A 23,291-nucleotide genomic window follows, 5' to 3' on the forward strand; every position below is an offset into this window, starting at 1 on the left:
AGTTCTCTCTTGAATGATCTAGTTGAGGTGTTATCTCCTCACTATTGCGGCTCTTTGTAGAGAAGCTGAGTACCAGATGTCTCTAGTCAGCCATGTTGAAGCCCCTCCTCTGTAATGTTTCACAAATAAGATTAAAAAGACTCACAATCTGCAAACATTTAACCCTACCTTAAGTACAAAGCCTTTACAAATGCAAAAAAAAAAAAAAAAAAATTGAAGATTACAAGTCAATTTCTTTCTGCATACAGTAATAGCTGAAATGTAAAGAGATCAACTTCAGAAAAAATACACTGAAAAACATACCACTTTAATAAGACAAAACTGCAAATTAAATCAATAGAAATTAGGTAGATCCATTTATTTTTTAAATACAAGTATAATTTTGGAAGGGGTATTTGACAAATTCAGCATTAACTGCCAACTCTATAGACATGTTTTAACAAAAAGCAAAACAAAACAAAACAAAAAAACAAAACAAGGCATTTACTCTTGGCCCTTTCAGTACAGGCAAAGTGTTCTATTGCATCACAAGTGCTAGTGATGCAGTAACAGATCCAAGGGCATAATATTAAATGTTTTTTTCCAACTGCGATTTAGTTGAAAAATAACATAATACAAACATATATTAATGGCTATCAAGACCACCAGTGATCTACAGAATACCTAGAGGCCTACCTAGTTGAAACTTAGTAAAACCGTATTCAAGTCAGTGTTTTTATTCTTAGATTAACAATGACAGAGTGAGATATCTTTGATTCCAATTTTATAAGGTGTGGTGGTGAATTGAGAGGAGACAGATATTGGGGAAGACTGGCAGTGTGTGCTGAGTTAGAGTTGAGAATGTGGCTCAAATTAGTCAATATTGATTAGGATACTGTTTTAGAAAATTTTAAATGTGTCCTAAATTGTGGCATATTGAAAACGATACTAAGGAACAATGATTCATTAGCCCTAAACACAATTTAATGAGTGCCATCGATGGGCTTAAGAAATAAGCAGGGATGGGGGATGGAGAGGCAAAATGAGGTGAAAGAGAAAATGGAAAGTGGAAAATATGCTTGAACATTGGAGAATGTGTAAAGGCCACCAAAGAAACTGCTTTAGTTATCACTCAGAAGTGCTCTTCCCATTGGTTGGCTACCTGCTTCCGATCACCCAAACACCTATTTTAGAGCACAGGAGCAGTAATCCCCTTTATCTGCAATTTCACTTTCTGTAGTTTGTTACCCGAGGCAACCTTGGTCCAAAAATATTATGTGGAAAATTCCAGAAATAAACAATTCATGTTTTAAATCATAAGCCGGCCGGGCATGGTGGCACATGCCTATAATCCTAGCACTTTGGGAGGCCGAGACGAGTGGATCACCTGAGGTCAGGAGTTTGAGATCAGCCTGGCCAACATGGTGAAACCCTGTCTCTACTAAAAATACAAAAATTGGCTGGGCATGGTAGCGGGCGCCTGTAATCCCAGCTACTTGGGAGGCTGAGGCAGGAGAACTGCTTGAACCCAGGAGGCAGAGGTTGCAGTGAGCCAAGATCGCACCACTGCACTCCAGCCTGGGCAACAGAGTGAGACTCCATCTCAAAAAAAAAAAGAATAAAATAAAATAAATCACAAGCCATCCTGAGTGATGAAATCTCATGATCTCCTGCTCTGTCCTGCCTGGGATGTGAATCACCCCTTTGTCCTGCTTATCCACACTGTATACTACCTGCCCCTTAGTCGCTTAGTAGCCGCCTTGGTTGTCAGACTGAAAAAACATAGTCGATAAAGGGTTCAGCACTTATCTGAGGTTTCAGACATCCACTAGGGGTCTTGGAATGTATCTCTTGCAGATAAGGGGAGACTACTGTATTACATTTCAGCTTCCATAAAACTTTACTAATTTGGATTAAGAACACAAGCCTGATTTAGTAAAAAGTATCCATAAATATTCAGAGGTATAGTCTTGTTTCATCAAGTAAAAAGAGCAACTAATTCCAACTGTTGAAGTAGTAACAAGTAAAGGCTTCACTGGGCTTTCCTTGATGAACAGTTAAGACACATTTTTAGGTCATCAGCACAAGATTATTGAATAACTTCTATGCTACAAACATGCTGCTTCCACTCATCAAAACAACCCAATAATCCTTACTATTCCAACTTGCTGAGAACCATGTCAGATGCTGCGTTCAAGAATGAAATGTTCCTGAAAACTGTTCTATCAAATGTAGTAGCTATTGGACATAAAACAAGTAATTTATTTCAGACTTTAGTTTTCATGAAGTATTTATCAACAACTTCAGTTTATTCCAACATTAATTTATGATAGGATAGTTATTAAAATTAGCCATTTCTGAGACTGTAACTTTGAAATTGTAAGAAATGGACAATTAAGCTCACTAGTCAAAATCTTGATTCAAGTGATGATCCAATAGCTTACACATGTCTTCAATAAACTGAACTTTGAGGCAGAACAACAACAAAAAAAAAAACCAGAAAAATCTAAAACCTCTCTATCCCAAGCACCAATAATGGAGGCTAAGCAATTATACCTACAAATCCTTAACGACAGGTCTCTCCTAATGAAAAATCCTGAGATTTAAGCACTGTGACTTACAGAAGGCAGGCTGGCTTAATGAGGAAATTTAATTTTAATAAAAAGACAATCAGCAATATTTTATTTTGGGCACTTAGCATTTCACAGATCCTCAATACGTTTTGAGGTAGGTCAAATATTAATTGTGTATTTTACAAAAAACTCAAGCAGTTGTTTTATTACTTGTCCCAAACCACAGGAGCAGTTCTATCGTGGTCAGGAATAACATGGTCTCTCTGATCTTTCAGATTAATCTTTCATGTGTGAATTTAATGGTAATTACTTGCAAATATTCATGAAAAAAACCAAAAGACTAGATACAGAATTCTACTCTGGGGCATTTTAAACTTCTTAAATTGATTCTATAATGAGTATATACTTGCTCTCATTACAAATATATATGTAACTGATCTTTACATTACAAATGACCACAGGAGTGACTGTTGCTTTTCTGCCTTTTGGGGTGAGTAGATCAGGAAGATAATCAGCAAGCTTTCCTCAGAGCACTAGGCAGCCTTTAACTTAAGGTGCTATGTTCGAGGCACCATTGACTATGATTTGGGGTCACAGGAGAGCAGGCATACTGATGGAACCAGGATTCAGAAAAGATGCCTGGATCCAAAAAGGGGAGGCTCTCTGCAAGTCAAAGATGAAGAGAAAAATACTAACATCTCAAGCCACTGATCCTGAGTATCATGCTACAGCATTACAACTACTTGTGAGAGGAGCTCCTACAAGAGCAGTAAACTTGTCCCAGTAAAGTCTGTTAAGTTCTTACTAACTAGATAAGCCACAAGTAAAACTAAATTGGTATTTTACTAAAGTGACATCTACAGAAGCAAACATCTAAACATTTTTAATAGGAGTTTTACCTGTCATGTAAATTACTCTCATTGTCACAAGTCTAATTCAATTAGCTTGTCATAATTCCTAAAATAATTTACCAAAATTCAGCTCATCTTGACATAGGTTCTTCAGCCAGTATTCCAAACCGTTTCATTATAAAGTTCCTTTTATTTAAACAATTGTAGAATATTAGTAATAATAAAGGATCAAGAATAGTTAACTTGAGCCTAGGAGTAAGGTTGCAGTGAGCTATGATTGCACTACTGCACTAGAGCTCAGGTGACAGAGCAAGGCCCTATCCTAAAAAAAAAAGAGAGAGAGGTTAACAACTGAGAAATTAGAAGGAAAACGCCATTATTGTGTTATATAAAAGACTAAGGATATAGACACCTATGCTTCCATATACAACAAACAGGTCAATACCATTTGAGTCAAAGAACAAAGGGGAAAAAAAAGCAGGTGGCAGGGGGCATAGAATGCAGAGTATTGAAGCCTTTTACTCTAGGGTCTCCAAAATTGAGTGTGGAAGTAAAAAGTTTCTACATTTAAAAAGTTTATATAAATTACATGAATTGCAACTTTCATAAAAATCAAAATGAAAGGTTCTGCATAGGACAAAAGATATGCCTCAGCAACATATCGTATTTGCACAAGGCCACTGAATGTCATGGATATTAGTAACAAATGAAAAGCTTAAGTCTATGGCAGATTGAACTAAGATTTCAGTTTGGTATTCTATAAGCCCGAGATTGTAAACTACTCTTATTATACAAAAGCTATAATGATTTACAGAGTTTTGTGTAGGAACTCTTGTGCTTCTGGTTGGCACATTATCTACTTTTTAAGTATGTGAAATTAATACAGACATTTGTGAGAGGTTGTGCAAAACTACTGTATTTACAAAAATGGCACAAAAGTGAATTCAACAGTCAATGCACATGCATACTTCATTCACATCTTCAACAACAAAAGGTATTCTAACTCTACAGAACTGAATATTAGCTTCAACGGCAGCTGTTAAGCACTAGAGTCACATAAGTTACACCAGAATGGGCAAATATTGCCCAAGTAAAATTCTACTGTTAAAGCTGAAACAGGTTTAAGGCCATTCAAGTTCAAGCACAGAGATACAAATCTTTCAGAGCCCCATCTACTTGTGTTTGAAATATGTGACCTTTCTTCTAACTTGTGGTCTTAAACTTCTGTTTTACAAAATCCAAAAGGTAAGTACAGAAGAAATCAATACAATAGAGATTATATTAAATAAGAGTAACATACAAAGCTATAATTAAGATGAAGTAATGAAAGCCAAAACATTAAAATTTTAAAACTTGCTTGTTACTTGTTAGAACCAGTACTACACTAGGAGTTAGGTAATATATACAATTATTTTCAAGTAGTTTACTTATGTTGCGCTAACATGTCCTCTTCACCAGTGCACTGTTAAACTAATCAAAAACTCTATACATGTATATTCCACAATAGCAGCACACACTACTGCTACCTGCAAAGCTGTCAGTCTCAAATGACTAGTGAATGAAAGGAAATAAAAAGTAGATAAGTAACATATTAAGGAGAAATAATGAGATTTAGCAGATTCATGCAGTTCAGCCTTTTAATCAGCCAGCCAGCTTGCTAGCAACAAGGGATGGTTTCCGTTGAGGAAGGTCCTGCGGAGTGGGAATGTGGTCACCAGTGACCTCCGTCTTATCTGGAGCTGCAGTAGGAAGTTGCTTGTTCTTCATTTTTGCTTTAGCCATGTTGTAATCCCCAGAATCAAAATATTTTTGCTATAAGTAAAAACAAAAAAAATTCAGATTAGAGCTTAGCAATTACTGATTTAAGATGTCGATGCAACCCCATACTGTCAGTATAAGGTTGGTCTAAAAAAATTTAAACAGGAATATTAATTAGATGAAATAGTCTCTGTACTGAGTTCCAGCATAAGTCAACAGCTGACAAGTCCCCCTTCAGACTGGGCACAGTGGCTCATTCTTGAAATCCCAACACTTTGGGAGGCCAAGGCAGGCGAACCACTTAAGGTCACGAGTTCCAGACCAGCCTGGCCAATATGGCGAAACCCTGTCTCTACTAAAAACAAAAACAAAAACAAAAATTAGCTGGGTGTGGTGGCGTACACCTATAACTCCAGCTACTCCACCTATAACTCCAGCTACTCCAGAGGTTGAGGCTTAAGAGTCATGTGAACCTGGGAGGTGGAGGCTGCAGTGAGCCAAGACTGCCCCACTGCACTCCAGCCTGGGCAACAGAGTGAGACTGTCTCAAAAAAAAAAAAAAAAAAAAAAAAAAAAAAAAAAAAAAAAAAAAAAGAACCTGCCTTCAGGCTTTCTTGAACCATTCTGGTTCTATAATAAAGAACCATCAAGACTAATATAATATTAAGCTATTTGGGAAGTCCCAGACTCAGTGAAATAAAAACCTTTCATTTACTAATGGAACAACCAGGTGAAACACTTGCTTAAATTATTTTATAAATAAAACACATAATTTGGCTGGGCATGGTGGCTCATGCCTGTAATCCCAGCACTTTGGGAGGCCGAGTTGGGTGGATCACTTGAGGTCAGAGATCAGGAGTTTGAAACCAACATGGCCAATATTGTGAAACCCCGCCTCTACTAAAAATACAAAAATTAGTCGGTTGTGGTGGCAGGTGCCTGTATAATCCCAGCTACCCTGGAGGCTGAGACATGAGAATCGCTTGAACCTGGGGTTCAAGAGGTTGCAGAGAGCTGAGATTGTGCCACTGCACTCCAGCCTGGGCGACAGAGCAAGACTCTGTCTCAGAAACAAAAAAACCAAACCCACCCATAATTATAGTTATTTAAACTATTATTTATAGTTCCTGGTATTCTGTCATTTAGAACAAGTGTTTCTGCAAGAATTTAAATCATACTTATTTGAACTAGGGCAGTTTACCAAAAATTAAGGTAAAAATACAAATACTAGAGTAATGAAAGAAATAAACTCACTAGAAATTATTACTTAAAATGCATATCCCTACGCCACACCGCCTCCATTTTTCACAGAGAGACATGAAGTATGACTACTACTTTTTTTGGCTGCCCTTTACCACTAACATGCAAATTGTGATGAGAGCTAAACATCAACCTTAATGCAACTAACCTACTTGACTTCCAGAGTGAAAACATAAATTTGCCTGGGTTCTAACTTACACCTATCATGCTGAACCCACCTTTACTGAGTGCCTGCTATATGTGAGGCACTATGTGAGAGCTGGAGTCAGATACAAAGATGGGACTATAGTCAAGTAAATCAACAATTACAATATTGCCTTAAGTACACACAGTGCTATACGGTGCTCAAAGAAGGGGACTCTAATCTCAGTCTTGGGTTGGCAAAGGAAATAATCCAGGTATGAAACAAGGGCTTGGACAAAGGGTGAAGGGGAAGAAAACATATATTTATGGAATCTTACGCTAATATCTTCAGGGATACTTCATGTGATAAAACAAAATAGTTAGGAACTCACAGCTTAGTATAACACTATTGAGTGGCCTGAGGAAAAAGTCTCATTGGCTGCTTTCCTCCACCACTTTTTGATAAGCCAGACCTGGTCTATGGCCCGAAGGCCTAAAGATAGAAACTGCTTTAATGTATTACTGTATATGTATCATACAGAACAGTAACAAGGAACCCTGGAACAGGCCCATCTAAAGCTTTCTGCAGCTTCACTTCTGTATGTTTTAAAATGAGCAGACAGAAAAACCTCAGAATTGTGATGCACTGTATTATATTAAAAAGCTATTTCTGAATTTTGTAGCCTCTAGAGGAGAACAAAGCAGCCTGCCAAATTTCTTATTTTATCAGAAGCACATACTGAGAAATTTAACACACATGTAAATTTTAGGCAGATTTTCCCCCAATGTAATAAACCCAGTTTCTAATGTAAGTAATTTTATAGTAAGCAAAAGTTCATCACAAGGGGGTCTCAGTTAACTGTAGATTAGGCTACTCTGCTTGGGGAAAAGGAATTAAATTTAGTGTGGCTAGAGATAAAACTAAAATCAATGCTTCACAATTAGAATTGCCCTAAAAAGGAAAAGGTTACTGCAAAAGGCAGAGATTCAGCAAAGACAATAATACAACAAAGATGTCAGAGAAAGAAGCTAATGCTTTAAGATAGAGAAGTGAACTAAATTAATGTTTATCAAATTGGGATCCACAGATAACAATGATGATGATATGTCTTTAACAATCTCTAAATTTCATAAGTCTATAATGAAAATATTTAAAAATTAATTATGACCTAGATGACAATCTTATAAAAGCCTCCTCTCACCCAAATTTATGGGCCATACTTACATCAGCATTTACAACTACACTGACACTAAGTGATCACCTAAAGTGGTAATGTTCAACTTTAAAGCCATGTTTCTTACAACTGGATTCTCTGTTTTCTTGGGACTTCACAACCCCTACAAATATGAAAAAACAAAACAAAACAAAAAGCAAAAAGAAATAAAAAATGTAAAAACAGGCCACACAGCTTCTTGATATCCCTCCCAGCTCTGATAATCTATGTAGTCATGTGTACATGGTCATATTGTTAAAAGCCTAATAATAACATTAACCTCATAATAACATTAATGAGTATAACACAGGAAGAGACCTATTATAATAATCATAATATCTAATCAAACCTTCTCAAATTAAGAAGCTACTTAAAGATGCTAAGGTAACTTGTCAAGTTTGCTAACTGGTGATAGAGGAAAATTAAAACTCAGAACCTGTGATCCAGAGTTTTAAAAAAATCAAAACTTCATATAAAATAAAGTATTCACTGACATTCTGTTAAAATACAGAATCATTAAAGAGCTCACTTCTCAAATTCTATCTACTTATTCCTTGATTCAGTGGCATTTTCTTCATTCTCAACTATATATCTACAACACCAACTCCAAGATACAATGTATATGAAATCTGACTTGAAGATACTTAAAAATAAATAGTTCAAGCTAGAGAAAAATTACAATGACAATTGCCCCAATATTAGAAGAAAGCCTATTAGCCAAGGTTATGCTGGAGATTAGCAAAGAAAACATTTCCTAAACAATAATCAAATCAAAATAATTTAATAGCCAAAGATTAAATAATTTATCTCATAACTAAAAACACAGTTGTCATTCTACTTCTTCTATTTATCCCCTATATTATGATCTTTGTGTTCTAAAATAACCACATAATACTATTTTATTGACTTACTTCAATTTATTTAATCATTTCTCTGCTGTTGAATAGTGGTGCTGCTACTAATTATAGTTATAAGCTATAAGGAGGATCTTCCAACTTGGAAGACCTTTTCCTTGTACTGAATTGTACCCTTAGATTAATTAATAAGAGATTATTGATTTGAAGAACATTTTTATAAACCTTAATCCATACCCTGTTGCGAAATGAGTAATAATTTTTAATGTTTAAACACAACAAAGAGCATATTAGTTTCATTCAACTTCAACCTTAGCAATAGGTATTATTTTAAACATTTTTGCTATTTAGTTATATAAATACTATGATGTAATTTGCATTTCATTGATGTCTATAATATTTAAACATTTTTGTTTATTATATTTCCTGTTAAAATCCTTTATCCAGGAGCACCTTAAGTGTTTTTCTTGTATACTTAAAAGTTCCCTTTCGTATATTTAAAAGTTTCTGTATGTATTTTAGACATTAACTATCATTTTTGTAATAACTTCCCTACTTGATTATTTATTTCATGGTACAGGAGTTTTACATCTTCATAAATTTGGTGTAATTATTCCATCATCCTACTATTTCAAAGCTGTGAATATTATTCTTTCATGTAAGATTAAAAATACCATTCTATTTTTTGCCACTTTAAAACAATCCATATGTAACTAGAGCTAATACACACAAAGACATGTGTTTTAAGCAAGGAGCTGATATCAGTATATGCATGTATTTAAGGAGAAACATGATTTAGCATCTCATTCAACAATTCTCTTCCGTAAGTAATATTTCATCCTTCCCTGTAGAGTAAATAATTTGAATATGCTTAAGCTGAAGATGGAACTCTCTAATTTTTTATGGCAAAGGAAGGGGTCACAGGACAATACTTAGGGAACAAACAGGCCAGCATTATCTCAATCTCATTATTGAGAAATAATGGTATCTACCTCACAAAACATGGCAAGAATTTGAAAATAATATCTTCGGTAATTTGAACTATGAAAATGAAAATGTTTAAATTGTATTAAGAGTAAATGTGACTGTGAAACATATTACATAAAGAAGATAGCTGTGCTTTTATTAAGTGATCATTTCATCCAAGTAAGTATTTTAAGCTTTTGAATGTTGTGTGGGAATCACCTGCAAAAAATATGGAAGTTTCAAAATATGGGCAGAAGGATAAACACCAGCTTCTGGATAGTGGCTGCTTTTGGAGAGATAAGGGAAAGGGCTCATATTTACATATAGGGTGGGTTTCAACAGTATCTACAACATTTTCTTTCTTAAGAAAGATAAAACTGAAATCAACATGGCAAAATATAAACATTAAATCTGGGAAGGGGTATATGGGTTCTGTTATATCTGCACTATTTCTACATGCTTTAAATAGTTTATTATTAAAAATGCTGAAGAGTTGTAGATTCTCATAATGCTTATTTATAAACTGCAAAATATTGGAAAAACCCATTACAGATACATATACACATATGTACATACCTGATAAAGTACAACGCTATACGCACAGATATTCATTTCACAATCTGTCAGCATACTGAGTTTGTAGGGCTTAAGTATTTGGAAATTACCCATGAGAACTTACCCCTTTCTGCAACCGTTTCCTTAAGAAATCTGAACCTCCAGGCTTTTGTCCCAGATGAGGATATCTTGCTTTTAATTTTGCTTCTTCTGCTTTCTCTGGACTAGTCACTTTATCTTCCATTTCCTAAAATAATTTCAAATAAATTACTTCTCTATTACAACTCAGTTATTTAAAATAATTCACCTTTAAAAATCTGGATTCTGAATTCTAGTTGTTAAATGCCAAGTACCACAGCATCTGACTAAGAAATCAAACCCAGAAGCCTTTAAAACATCTCTATCTTGTTTTTCAAAAGATCCATGTGATAGCTCTATTATAGCTGTGATGCATGTGTAACACCCCACACACTGGATAAAAATATCAAGATAGCTCAGCTCTGAAGTCTTGCTTGCCATTACTTTTCCAGTCATGTATAATACATTTATAGTTAGTCACCTTCTATGGAACTCTTCAGTTCTTTGCCTATATTTAGAGAATCATCCTAATACTGTTAAAATATACAGGATTTTTTTCTATTTATCTAAAATTATGTATGATTTGAAGTTAGATTCTTTACTAGAAATTAACAGTAGCCTACTTATGAGTACATTTTTCTTGAATACAGATGATCCTGATTTTTTTTATAATAAATTTTTAATATTTTTATTATTTTAAATAATAGAGATGGGGTCTTGCTATATTGCCTAGGCTGTTCTTGAACTCCTGGGCTCAAACAATCCTGCCTTGACCTCCCAAAGTCATAGGATTACAGGCATGACCCACCATGCCTGGCCCATCCTGATATTTTTAAAGAAGAGAAACATCATTTTTGTCAATCGTCACATCTATGTATATCATTGCCTAACTCTCCCCCATGTTTAAAATTACAAACTCAGTTCATGTCAAACATCCTATTCTTTAATATATCAAAAACCTGTTTCCTGACAGAACTATCAATTCTTCTGTCTATTCACTTTGAACAACAGTCTTGATTTAGTCTGCTTTCTTTCAAAGCGCTATATTTAATAGGGAAGGAGTGTGTATTACTTCATGGCAAGTACTGCAGAAGAATGAATCAAGAAAAACAGGCTGGGCACGGTGGCTCACTCCTGTAATCCCAACACTTTGGGAGCTGTGGGCAGATCGCTTGAAGCCAGTAGTTTGAGACCAGCCTGGGCAATATGGACAAAACCCAATCTTTGTAAAAAAGTTTAAAAATTAGCCGGGCATGATGGTACATGTCTGTGGTTCCAGCTACTCAAAAGGCTGAGGCAAAATGACTGCTTACGCCCGGGAGGTTGAGGCTGCAGTGAGTCATGATCACACCACTGCACTCTAGCCTGGGTGACAGCGAGACCTTGTCTCAAAACAAAACAGAAAAAAAAAAAAAAGGAAAGAAAAAGAGAAAGAGAAAAAGTTGTCCTGAGATAGATAAACCGGGCAGCTGGCAAGGCACATTTTCTAAGTAATGGACTCATTTCTGCACATTAAATCAGCAAAATCACATACCTCTGCCTATCTTGAGCCTTCCAGGTTACTTAGGAATAGTCAAAGCAGGAATGTTAAATCCATAAATGTCAAACCTATGTTCTTATATAGCAAGCAAACCATTTATCTAAGCACTGAAAGAAAAAAAACTTCATAAAATTTTGGCATATATTTCACTCAAAATTATATTCATAAATTAAAAAAAAAAGAGAGATGAAAATCCTGTTTCCCTTCCCTTTGTACCCACGGGGGGGAAAAAATTACAGGTCAGGCTATATTGCCCAGGCTGGTCTTGAACTCCTGGCCTCAAAGCTATCCTCTCATCTCAGCCTCCCAATGTGCTGGGATTATAGGCATGCACCACCACGTCCAGCTCTCATACATGTTTTATAATCAGCTTCATTCACTTTATATATTATCAGTATTTCATCCTGAACTGCTTCTTCATTTGTTGTTAGATCTTCTCATTTTCAGTCTTGGAGAATTTTGAGAAAAAAGCTGCTGCTGTCAAATACTGTTTTCTGTGGAGCCTCTTTTTATGTTGCAGATTCATCCATTTATGTTATCTCTTTACAGTGGCCACATCATTCATTCACTTGACATGCACGACATTCAGTTATGTGCACTTAGCCAGAAATAGAGAATTTAAATAGTAGTGGTGAGTCTACCAGTCATTCCATTCAAGAAGGGTATGCTCCAGAGAGGTAAAGTGTGAGGTATGTGATGCAAACCTGCCATTCCCACGTTAGTCTCTCGTTGGGTATCTTGCAGAGCATAAGTACATCAACATGCTGTTTATCATTGCAGTATTTAAAATCTCAGCCCATACAACACAAGCCTATTACCTCAGCTAGCACTCAACTTAAGAATCACCCTAGCCATCTAGCCATCTGTTCAAACGCTGGACATAAAAAGTGACTACCTGCTCTACTCAGAATTGATAGGGCAGTCTCCAATATGATTATGCCTTCTCTAGAATTTTGTCAAGGGTGATTTTAGCTATATGTGATTTTTTCCCCTTACTAACATTAGAACCTAAACCCATGTAAGATATGACTACACCATATTCATCACCAAAGCCAGAGAAATAAACATAAATGTAAGATTATCAAGTTTAATGTAGGAAGGCGGGCTGAGTCACTGCATAGCTTCGCTGTGGCTCAGCCCTCATTGCAGATATCTACTGCAGCCCAAGGGTGTTTTCAGTGCTGCAGTTTAGAAGTGGATGTGGGAGGAGAGGCCTACTCTTGGGTTTCCCTGCACAGCTGGCTTCAAATAATATTGGCTGAAAAGATCCCAAGCTAACTGTCACCCTTTAGTCCCTGCACCTTCAAATTAAGGGTGTTACTGGAGTCCTACATTTCCAATAAAAATTTAGCTTTCTTGAGCTTAGGAAGTGAGAGCTCTCCACTTCTTCCTTTGATTTGAAATAGTTCTCCAAGTCTAATAGTTCCCTGAATTCCTTAAAAATTTTTAAAGGAAAATTGTATGCAGGTAGCAACTTACTCTAGTTTTCAGTGTTTCTGCAGGTTTCCTCCATTTGATATATAAAGGAAAATACCTTGTACACAATCCTGGCATTCCCTTATTTTCTTTTTCTTTTTTTTTTTTTTTTTCCGCCATGTTGGCCAGGCTGGTCTCGAACTCCTGACCCCAGGTCATCTGCCTGCCTCAGCCTTCCAGTGCTGGATCACAGGCATGAGCCACTGGGCCCAGCCGCATTCCCTTGTTTTCTTAATAAGGAATACATTGACATATCATATTAAGCATGTTTAATTAAATTAAAAAATGTTTTGGGCAAAACAGCATCTATGAGCTGCAAATGTCATTTATATTTAGAACGAATTTATAACATGTCTTAGAAAAAAACAAGCCAATTCTTGAACTTTCTTGCCAAATACATAGCACAATTGAAAGCCCCTGCTAGCTGCAACTTCCTAACTGGATTCAGAATTTCAGTCGGATTTAACACAAAAAGGGGGAAAAGATGACCTAATCTAGATTTTTAAATGTGGTAAACACCATTAAGACTTCCACAATACTTTTCATGAATCCTACATAAACATTCTACAGAGGTAGGCAGTTCTAGGACCTTAATGATAAGTTAGTTCAAGTGCTTGGACATGCATTAATATTCTGACAGTTACTGAGTTCTTATTAGGTTCTGTCAACGGCATCTATGCCAGATTAAAAGGCATGAGAGACAAAATCCATTCTGCTCCTGGTGATGCCACCACCAACAGCAGACAGCAGTCGCCCCTGTGAGCTCCTACAGAGGGACATATAGCAGATAAACAGGGGCTCTAGTAGCAGCTACACGACAAGGGAGGCAGACGATGGTGGACTCTGAACAGTACTCATCCTTGCAGGGTCAAAGCCTTTCTGTAATCCTTACCTCTGGAAACACCATCTTCCTCCCTTTTGTTCCTCTATTCCTTCTAATAATTTGTAACCTTATTCCCTAAAAATCATATTCCTTCCTTTTTAAAACATGCAAAGTGGTTTCTGCTCCTGTCTCCCAACAGGACACTGATAAAAGCAGGTAAAATAAGCGATTTTTCCATAGTCATGTTCAAAAATGCAAAACAGAACACAATTTGATGTGACTCCATGTTTCTGGACCTCAAGGGAATTCCTAAACATTTACTTAAGCTAGAATGAAAACAAAGGGGAGATAAGCAAATAGTTATTTGTTTATTTTTTCCAAAAAGAATCACAGAAAGATTAAATCATAAACTAATCAAACTTTGGGTTAAATAGGTTAGGATGTAAGGGATAAAGGACAGGAATGGCTATTACTAAACAAAGAAAATTGGTATACACATACACATATACTGATAACAAGTCAATATTGTAATTTTAATATCTTTATCATGTGGAGTTAAAAAAGAAAAAAATACTATATAACAGTACCATATTTTTAGTTTAAGTGTTCTACAGGCCTGTATAATTTAGAAAAGGTTTATAATCTTAATTTTTACATCTTGTTTAGTTAAGAATGCATGAAAAATTTCAAAGGGAACCAATTAAATAGCAGAAATAAAAAGGAGTGTTGGGGAGAGCAAGAAAGGAAGAAAAATAAAAAAAATTTTAAATACCAAAAAGAAGCCAAAGGTAAGGAGAAACAAATCCCAATATGTTAATAACCACAATAACCATACTGAAGCAACAGACTGTCCATTTAAATCCAGTAGCTGAATTAAGGAAAAAAAAAAACCTAGCCACTTGTGGAGTACACATTTAAAAAAATCTAAACACAAGGACATAGGTTGAAAGTAAAAAGACTGAGGGTGGATGGTGGTGGTAACATACCAGGCAAATCCTTACCAAAACAGCTAGTGCAGTGCACCTACTTTTTTTTTTTTTTTTATTAAGATACATGGTCTTCCTATGTTGCCCAGGCTGGTCTAGAACTCCTGGCCTCAAGCAATCCTCCTGCCTTGGCCTCCCAAAGTGTTGGGACTGCAGGCGTGAGCCACTGTGCTGGACTGTGCCACTAATAAAATGGCATGAAAATATATAAAGCAAAAATTGACAGAACTATAGGGAGCAACTGGCAAGTCCACTACTATGGAATTCAACACACCTTCCTCAATTATTGATAGCTATAAAAGATAAAGTAGTTAAGATACTTGATTTTCATTTTACATCTAATAATTAGGGAATGCATAGTCTTCCACAAGCACAAATGGAAAAATTGACTAATACTAGGCCATAAAGCAAATCTTAACTATTTTCTTCCAGACCACCATCTATGACTGCAATTCATTAAAGTAACAACAAAAAAATTATAAATCTCTAATATTTAGAAAATAAAAACATACTTCTAAATAATTCCTGGTTAAAAAAGAAAGCATGAGTATTTAAAAAAATAGGAGTTCTAGACCTACTTGGGCAACACAGTAAGACCCTGGCCTTTACAAAAAAAATTTAAAAATTAGGTAGGTGTCGTGGTAGATGCTTATATGCCTGTAGTCCTGGCTGCTTGGGAGGCTGAGGTGGGAGGGTCACTTAAGCCTACCCTGGGAGACAGGGTGAGACCCTGTTTCTTTAAAAACAAACAAACAAAACCCTACACATACCAAAACTTGTCGGATATAGCAAGTATCTCTCAAGGGCTTATATCAGAGAAGAAAGCTAAATCTCAATGAGCGATGCATCCAATTTAAGAAGTTAGACAAAGAAAGGAGCCCAAAGAAAACAGAGAAATAAAAAGCAGAAATTAATGAAAAAGATACAATAGAAAGGGCCAACAAAGGGGGTGGGGATGGCAAGCTTAAGAAGTTTGTTTGTTTTTTTTTTTTTTTGAGACAGAGTCTCACTCTGTCGCCCAGGCTGGAGTGTGGTGGCACGATCTCGGCTCACCGCAACCTCCACCCCTCCCCACGCTGGGTTCAAGTGATTCTCCTGCCTCAGCCTCCCGAGTAGCTGGGATTACAGGTGCCCATCACCGCGCCTGGCTAATTTTTGTATTTTTAGTACAGACGGGGTTTCACCATCTTGCCCATGCTGGTCTTGAACTCCTGACCTCCTGATCCATCTGCCTCTGCCTCCCAAAGTGCTGGGATTACAGGTGTGAGCCACCGTGAAGAAGTATTTTTTAAGATTCAAATCTGGTTTTGAAGTTTCATTCTCCAAGAAGCCTTTGTGTTACACAGCAATTTTACTACATTTTAAAAATAGATGCTGTAATGCAAATGGATTTACTTAGGTAAGTAGCTTCTAAATTGATAATAGGGTCCAGAGAAGGCAGAATTCTTAACTTTTGGCTATTGGCTACAAGTTGGGAAACGAACCCCAGGATATGGTAACACAGATACATGTTTACACACAGATACATGTATACGATGTATCCAAAAAACAAAAACAAAAATCTTAAGAACAGTATTTTTAGTAATAGTTATTGTCTTGGCATGTGCATTTTTGTGACTTATACAACTGAAATACATCAGAAATCCTTTCTGTGAATAGGTGGGGTATAAGTTAGAAATATATACACGTAAAAAGGACACTCAAATAACTAAGGATTATTTTGTAGTCTATTATACACTGAGCACAATTATGTCTCAATGACTGATACCACTTTTCAGCCTTCCGCAGAAGAGAGTTATACAGCAACATCAGCAATAAAAATCTGACCACTCTAAGCAAATTCTCCTCCATCTGCTCAGCAATATGTTCACTGATGCACTGATTGACGAATAACTAGAAAGGATTAATGAAAGCCAACAAATCCTTTGGGATACTGCCAGGAAGGTATCAATACTGTATCAAGCTCTATGGAAAATTACCGTTGTCATTCTATTAAGTCCTTGTTTGCCTACTGCCTAGCATTTAATGAATGTTCAATAAAAGTTCATTCATCTGAATGAAAAAATACAATGTACTTGTTTCCATAAAGCTATAAAGCTATGAAACTTTCTCCACACTTGAGGGTTTCACCATCAGCTCATCTTTAATATTTTATGTTATAGTAAACACAGCTTCAGGATTAGAAGTTAAGTATTAAAGTCTTGCACAAACAAAAGAAGCAACCCTAACAAACTGTTGTATCGCAAACTGCTAAGACGGCTAAGAGAAACATTGAAAAACTTTTCTGAGGTTTACCTCTAGGCTGTTAGGGATCGATGGTTGCAGAGACCAAGGGAGCATGTTGTGTTCACTCTGAATAGAAATAGAAAACATGGATGAGGTGGTGGCTCACACCTGCAGTCCCAGCTACTCGGAGGCTGAGGTGGGAGGCTAGGTGAGCCCAGAAGTTCAAGGCTGCAATATGCTATCATTGTGCCATTGCACCCCAGCCTGGGTGACAGAGTAAGACCCTGCCTCAAACATAACAAAAACATTCTTGAGCCTTTAGGTAACCAAAAGTTGTGTCAAAAGAGCCCCTGAAAATACCAATATGAACTCCTATTTTTAAGATACTGGAAGCATGAGAAAACATTTTATATCTCTTTATGGTTGATATATTAAAATAATTTAGATAAAGGTTCTTTTCCTCTTCTACGACTCATAAAGGCACCAACCTGTATCTTTTACCTGACAAATAATTTCATTGACAGCTTTCCTGTAGGTATCCTTTCCAAGACATATTAGTTTGGTGAGTCTTATAACCTCTAGAAAACTTGCTATTGAGATCTTAAAAAAAAAAAAATCAAGGCCACAACACAAACGAAAAAATATATACACACATCACTGTAGTTTCGTTCAAGAGTTCTTAAGTGGTTCTAAGCTGAGGTTTTCATCTTACCATGGTCTATTCTTCTCTGTGGTACCAGCATTGTCATTTGTTTTGAAATAGTACTTTGGCAAAGGTTTTAATAGAAAAGTTCTGAGGAAAATCCATTCAACCATTTTGTAAATAATGTCAAGCACAATGTTGAGTGCTGTGAGAGAACAGATGTATAAACCAGGGTCCCTGAGCACAAGCTGCTCACAGTGCAATTAAAATTACCAACCTTTTTTTTTTTTTTTTGAGACAGGGTCTCCCTCGGTCACCCAGTGGCGCCATCAAAGTTCACTGTGGTGCCATCAAAGCTCACTGTGGTTTTGACCTCCTGGATGTCAAGTGATCCTCCCCTCAGCCTCTGGAGTAGGTGGGACTACAGGTGTAGATTTATTATTATATTTTAGAGATGGGGTTTTGCTATGTTGCCCAGGCTGGTCTCAAACTCCTGGCCTCAAGCCATCTTCCCACTTTGGCCTCCCAAAGTGCTGGGATTACAGGCAAGAGCCACCTTGCAGGGCCAGAATTATGTTTTAAGTTCCCACTTGCCTCTTCTCCCCTCCAGGACTAGTACACATGCCTTAGCTTATTGTTGATAGATTCATGAGATCTGTGCTCAAAACTTAAATGTTTTGTTTTCACTTCAGTGGTTATCTCAAAGGCAAATATAAGCACATTCTGGGGAATATGAATCACCACGTTGCATCTAAGTAGTGCTATGTGGGTTCTGCCTCTGAGCTTGCTTTGACAAAGACTCAGCAGGTTACTCCAACTGTCCAAGAAAATGAGAAAAGAATGGAGCTGAACTTAAAATGTGATTGTATCTATGACTCTGGAAACTTAGCGACCTCATAGTTTACTCTTAAAAGGGGAACTGAGCCACCACATGGCCTGGGGGAGTGTTTACTTGACAAACTCAAAAACTCCCTCAACTTTTAACAATTGCTGCCATATTCCAAATACACTGGAAATTTAGTTTCAGCAAAATACCAAGCACACAATCAAAAATTTAGACTGGCTTTGTTGTATTTAATCTGTTTTAGTTTAAATTTTATTTTATTTTTTGAGATGCAGTCTCACTCTGTTGCCCAGGCTGGAGCGCAGTGGCACGATCTCGGCTAACTGCAACCTCCGCCTCCCAGGTTCAAGAGATTCTCCTGCCTCAGCCTCCTGAGTAGCTGGAACTACAGGTGCGTGCCAACACACCCGGATAATTTTTGTATTTTTTAGTAGAGACGGGGTTTCCCCATATTGGCCAGGCTGGTATTGAACTCCTGACCTCGTGATCTGCCAGCCTCAGCCTCCCAAAGTGCTGGGATTACAGATGTGAGCCACCGTGCCCGGCCAAATTTTACTTTATTTATTTATTTTTTGACACAGAATCTTGTTCTGTTGCCCGGGCTGGAGTACAGTGGTATGATCTCAGCTCACTGCAACCTCTGCCTCCTGGGTTCAAGCAATTCTTATTCCTCAGTCTTCCGAGTAGCTGGGATTATAGGTGTGGGCCACCATGCCTGGCTAGTTTTTGTACTTTTAGTAAAGACAGGGTTTCACCGTGTTGGCCAGGCTGGTCTTCAACTCCTGGCCTCAAGTGATCCACTCGCCATGACCTCCCAAAGTGCTGGGATTACAGCTGTGAGCCACAGCACAGGCCTTTTAAATTTTTTAAAAATATTTTAAAAGTAGCTCACTGTAGCCTTGAACTCCTGGTCTCAAGTGATCCTTCCACCTCAGCCTCCCGAGTAGCTGGGACTACAGGCCTACAGGCATGCCACCACACCTGGCTATTTTTTATTTTTATTGTTATTTTTTGTAGAGACAGAATCGTACCATGTTGACCAGGCTGGTCTCAAACTCCTGGCCTCAAGCAATCCTCCTGCCTCAGCCTCCCAAAGTGCCAGAATCATAGGCAAGAGCCACCACGCCTGGCTGTTTTAGTCTTAGAGTGGTATACAAGTTAAGAGATAAGAGTTTATACTTATTTTTTATGTTTGTACATAATTTAATTGTATCCTAATACAAGATAGGAATCTATCTGGATTTCTTCTCCTACCAAGGGTGCACACACCACTCAAGATAGAGAAAGTGACTTAGCTTTTACTCCACGCAAGGCCCAGCTATCTACCTTAATTCTTTAGAGGCAACAGGCAACCTACGAGTAACCTATAAAGGTATTTTTAGCTGAATACTTTGGCTTTAAGTGGAAGGTCAATTGGGTACACAGACAATAACTTAATTTTTTAGGTCATCGAACTGATCTTCCAAATAGAAGAAACAGGTGATTTGGCCCACAGGAACACAGAAGTGACTGTGCACATTTTCTTCATGGTTACGGACACTATCCACGCCACAGGCACTTAGCATTTACAGCCAATCCTCAATTTAAGAAGGAACATTATATTCCTAACACACTTTGGTTGATTTTAATGACAGCAGCTAAAACCAAAGCACCTTAAATAAATGTTTAATGTAGACGACAATCAATAAGAGAAAACGTTCAAGCTACCCTTAATATTGTTAAAAGATACATTAGGCTTTTCAAAGTAAAAGTATTTACACTCTAGAAATCAACACTGCATACTTTGGCAACATACTAACAGAACTTATCAAAGAAAATTACATAGCACACTACTGTGCACCAGAAGTTAATGCTGTTTGATGTCAGTGTTTAAGGCAAAACACCACAGATAGGGACTTATTATTTTTTGGGGTTCCTAAATTTCAAGCAATGATGAACACAATAAGCATTTTACAATAAGCAGGTGATACTTAATAAACTGTTAAGATTGCAATCTTTAATATTTGTATTTTTGCCCCCAAAATCCATTTTTTTGGTAATGTGTAAATATATCTATTTTCACTGGATATTCTCAAATAATGTGGTAACTTGGACTTTTATCTATATGTTATTTTCTTGTTTTTCAATTACTTTAACATCCTAACAGAGGCACCCAACTCAAGAAAAGTTAACACGGTTTTAAGAACATATGGAATACGCTTGGAACACTAATCCAATTCCCAACCTAATTAGGACATAAGTGCAACATTAAGCAGAAACCTGCACGAAGGTCAAGCAGTAGACCAAAATCGTATTTAACGGCGACAGAACCTGATTTGTAAGAAAAATTGCTGATAAACAATTTAGGAAACAAGACACCTCGGCCCTTTCTCACTTCTCGGCCAGTCACACCTACCTAGGAGGGCAGGGCGGTGGAAATAATTACAATGGGAGAGACAAATACCAGCCTAGATAAATATAAAGCCTTGATATTCATAATTTGAACCACAATGACACTCCTGGCCTATTCCCCTACATCAGGAAGACACAAGGACGTTTACAAAATATTCCTGTTTCCAATAAAACCCTGATTAATTTCGTGAGTAAAATTTTAAAATTCCACCCTTTCGATTTTTAGTCGAGTACCATATGTGAGTTCCATTGACTGAAACCTTTTTGAGCACAGACTGCGCTGCACACTACACCTGACTCACCTCCTCTAGGCCTCACCCCGCCGTGGGAGGCAAGCACCAGCATTCGGCCTTTACAGGTGAAGACACTGAAGGCCGGACTTTACTCACTGACCATGGTTACAAGGGTTGGCCCTGAAATGCCAATCCTGGCCCACATCGCGGCCCGCACACGAGGCACTGCCTTTGGAGTGAACCGCACGCTTACAATACAAGTATAGTTGGAGAGTTCTTCAAAGGAAAAATAAAACTTCCTAACCAAATTGAGGCTCACAGAAAAACTTAGGCTCTACGCCCAAAGACTGCGTCCTGGGCTCTTGCGGAAATGTAAGTGACTGAGGAACACCGCGACCCACGGAGGTGTTACAAAAGGCACGATTCGGAGTAAACGCGGGGCACGTTGGAACTCCCAATTCGTCGGCGCACCAGCCAGCGACGGCGGGAAGCCAAAGGTGGGGCGCAGGAGCCTCGGCCTCATGCGCCTCGGCCCCGCATCTCGGGCGCGCCCCTCCGCCTGGCGGGAGCAGGCCGCCCGCCAGACCCGGCCTTGGGCAGGGCCCAGGGCTCACGCCCCGCGCGCTCACCTTCTGCTCCTCCGCGGAGGCTGCCTCGGGGACTTCCGCAGACATAGTGCTCCCTCTGCAGACGAGACGCCGGGAAAAGATGCGATTAGCGGGTGGCCGAGGCCACCCGGCCGCCGCCGCCTTAGGCCCGCCCGCCGCCCGGCCCAGCTCTCCCAGGGCCCGCCGGGGCGCCTCCGCCCGCGAAAATGGCCGCCGCCTTATGACGACACGGAGCCGCGAAACGCTCCGCTGGCCAAGGCTCTCGCACGCCGGAGCCCGCCTGCCTCTCCCGCACCGCGCCCCTACCTACTTGACTCCGCTTCTCCCGCTCGCTGTCGTCCAAACACTTCCTTTTTTCCTTCAAAGGTCGCCGCTCCCGCCTCACCTCACATCCGTTTGTGGCTGCCGAATGCTTCCTGGGAATTGTAGTTTCTAAGTGCAACCGCCTCTCCCCGCCCTTTCCTGTCCACTCTGGCTCCCTCGTTCTAGGAGCTTTATTTTACTCTTTCCACTTACCCAGCCTCGCCTAGTTCTGTTCTCCTCGCTCTCCGCTCTGTAGCCACACAGGCTGTCTTTTGGGCACGCCAAAGCTCTTTGCTCCACTCTGCCACGCCTTCACATCTCCAGTCCTACGTCTCTGCCTCAGAATCTTTCCTTCCTAAACCTCTACACTAGGCCAGAGCCACCTCTTAAAGGCTGTCACAGCCATGTACAGTTCCTCAACAACACGAACTGTATCATTAGACAATTGTCGTGACTTTAGGTCACCTTTCCTTCTCAGATAAGCCGCACCAGGGCAGGGATCTCGTCTGTAATTACTTATATTTTACTCTGAGGGTCCAGCACTTCCTAGATATCTAACGAAGGAATTCAGATTCATTTGTCCACTCCCAGGGGGTCCACTCCCACAAGCTTACCGAAACTGCTAGCATTGAGCTCCCCCAATGACCCTTTTATTTGCCAAGTCCTGCGGCTTCTTACTGAATCCTCATTCTACTTGATATCTGAATAGTTACTGGCAATGTTTGTTGCTTCCAACAAAGTGTCCTTCAGAAACTTGGAAATAAGATTGCCCTCTAAGAGTTAAACTAGTAAAAAGCCACAGAAAATGAATGCATTTCTGGGGGCAGGGGAGCAATCGAAAAACCCTAAATGCCTGGATAAGGAATTTGGAAACCATCGAAACTCAACCAGGATGTAGAATCTCAGACAGGAAGAATTGCACTGGAATTGCAACTAGAAAAACAAAAAGAGTTAGTATTGCACTCCTTTTGGAGAAACGAAGGAAGGCGTTTGTCAGCCAAGGAAGT

The 23,291-nt window shown here is 38.4% G+C and overlaps 1 protein-coding gene across 7 annotated transcripts; it reads right to left on the reverse strand.

Annotated features, from left to right (window-relative positions):
- Positions 1–343: 343 nt before the first annotated feature.
- ARPP19 (cAMP regulated phosphoprotein 19) lies at positions 344–22,660 on the reverse strand. Of its 7 annotated transcripts, none has more exons than XM_054452455.2 (6): positions 22,498–22,660; positions 22,292–22,397; positions 22,003–22,057; positions 17,332–17,388; positions 10,258–10,380; positions 344–5,215 (listed from the first exon to the last, which is right to left on the reverse strand). In XM_054452455.2, exons 3-6 carry the CDS (start codon positions 22,045–22,047, stop codon positions 5,045–5,047), a joined length of 396 nt encoding a protein of 131 aa, XP_054308430.1. In that variant the 5' UTR covers positions 22,048–22,057; positions 22,292–22,397; positions 22,498–22,660; the 3' UTR covers positions 344–5,044. The 7 variants fall into 7 exon arrangements, with proteins under 7 accessions (XP_054308430.1, XP_054308431.1, XP_054308433.1 ...); XM_054452456.2 differs by having other exon boundaries at positions 22,288–22,397; positions 22,498–22,605; XM_054452458.2 differs by lacking the exon at positions 17,332–17,388 and having other exon boundaries at positions 22,498–22,580.
- Between the last annotated feature and the right edge of the window lie 631 nt (positions 22,661–23,291).

Source organism: Pongo pygmaeus, chromosome 16 (genome assembly GCF_028885625.2).
Source record: "Pongo pygmaeus isolate AG05252 chromosome 16, NHGRI_mPonPyg2-v2.0_pri, whole genome shotgun sequence".
Lineage (NCBI taxonomy): Eukaryota > Metazoa > Chordata > Mammalia > Primates > Hominidae > Pongo > Pongo pygmaeus.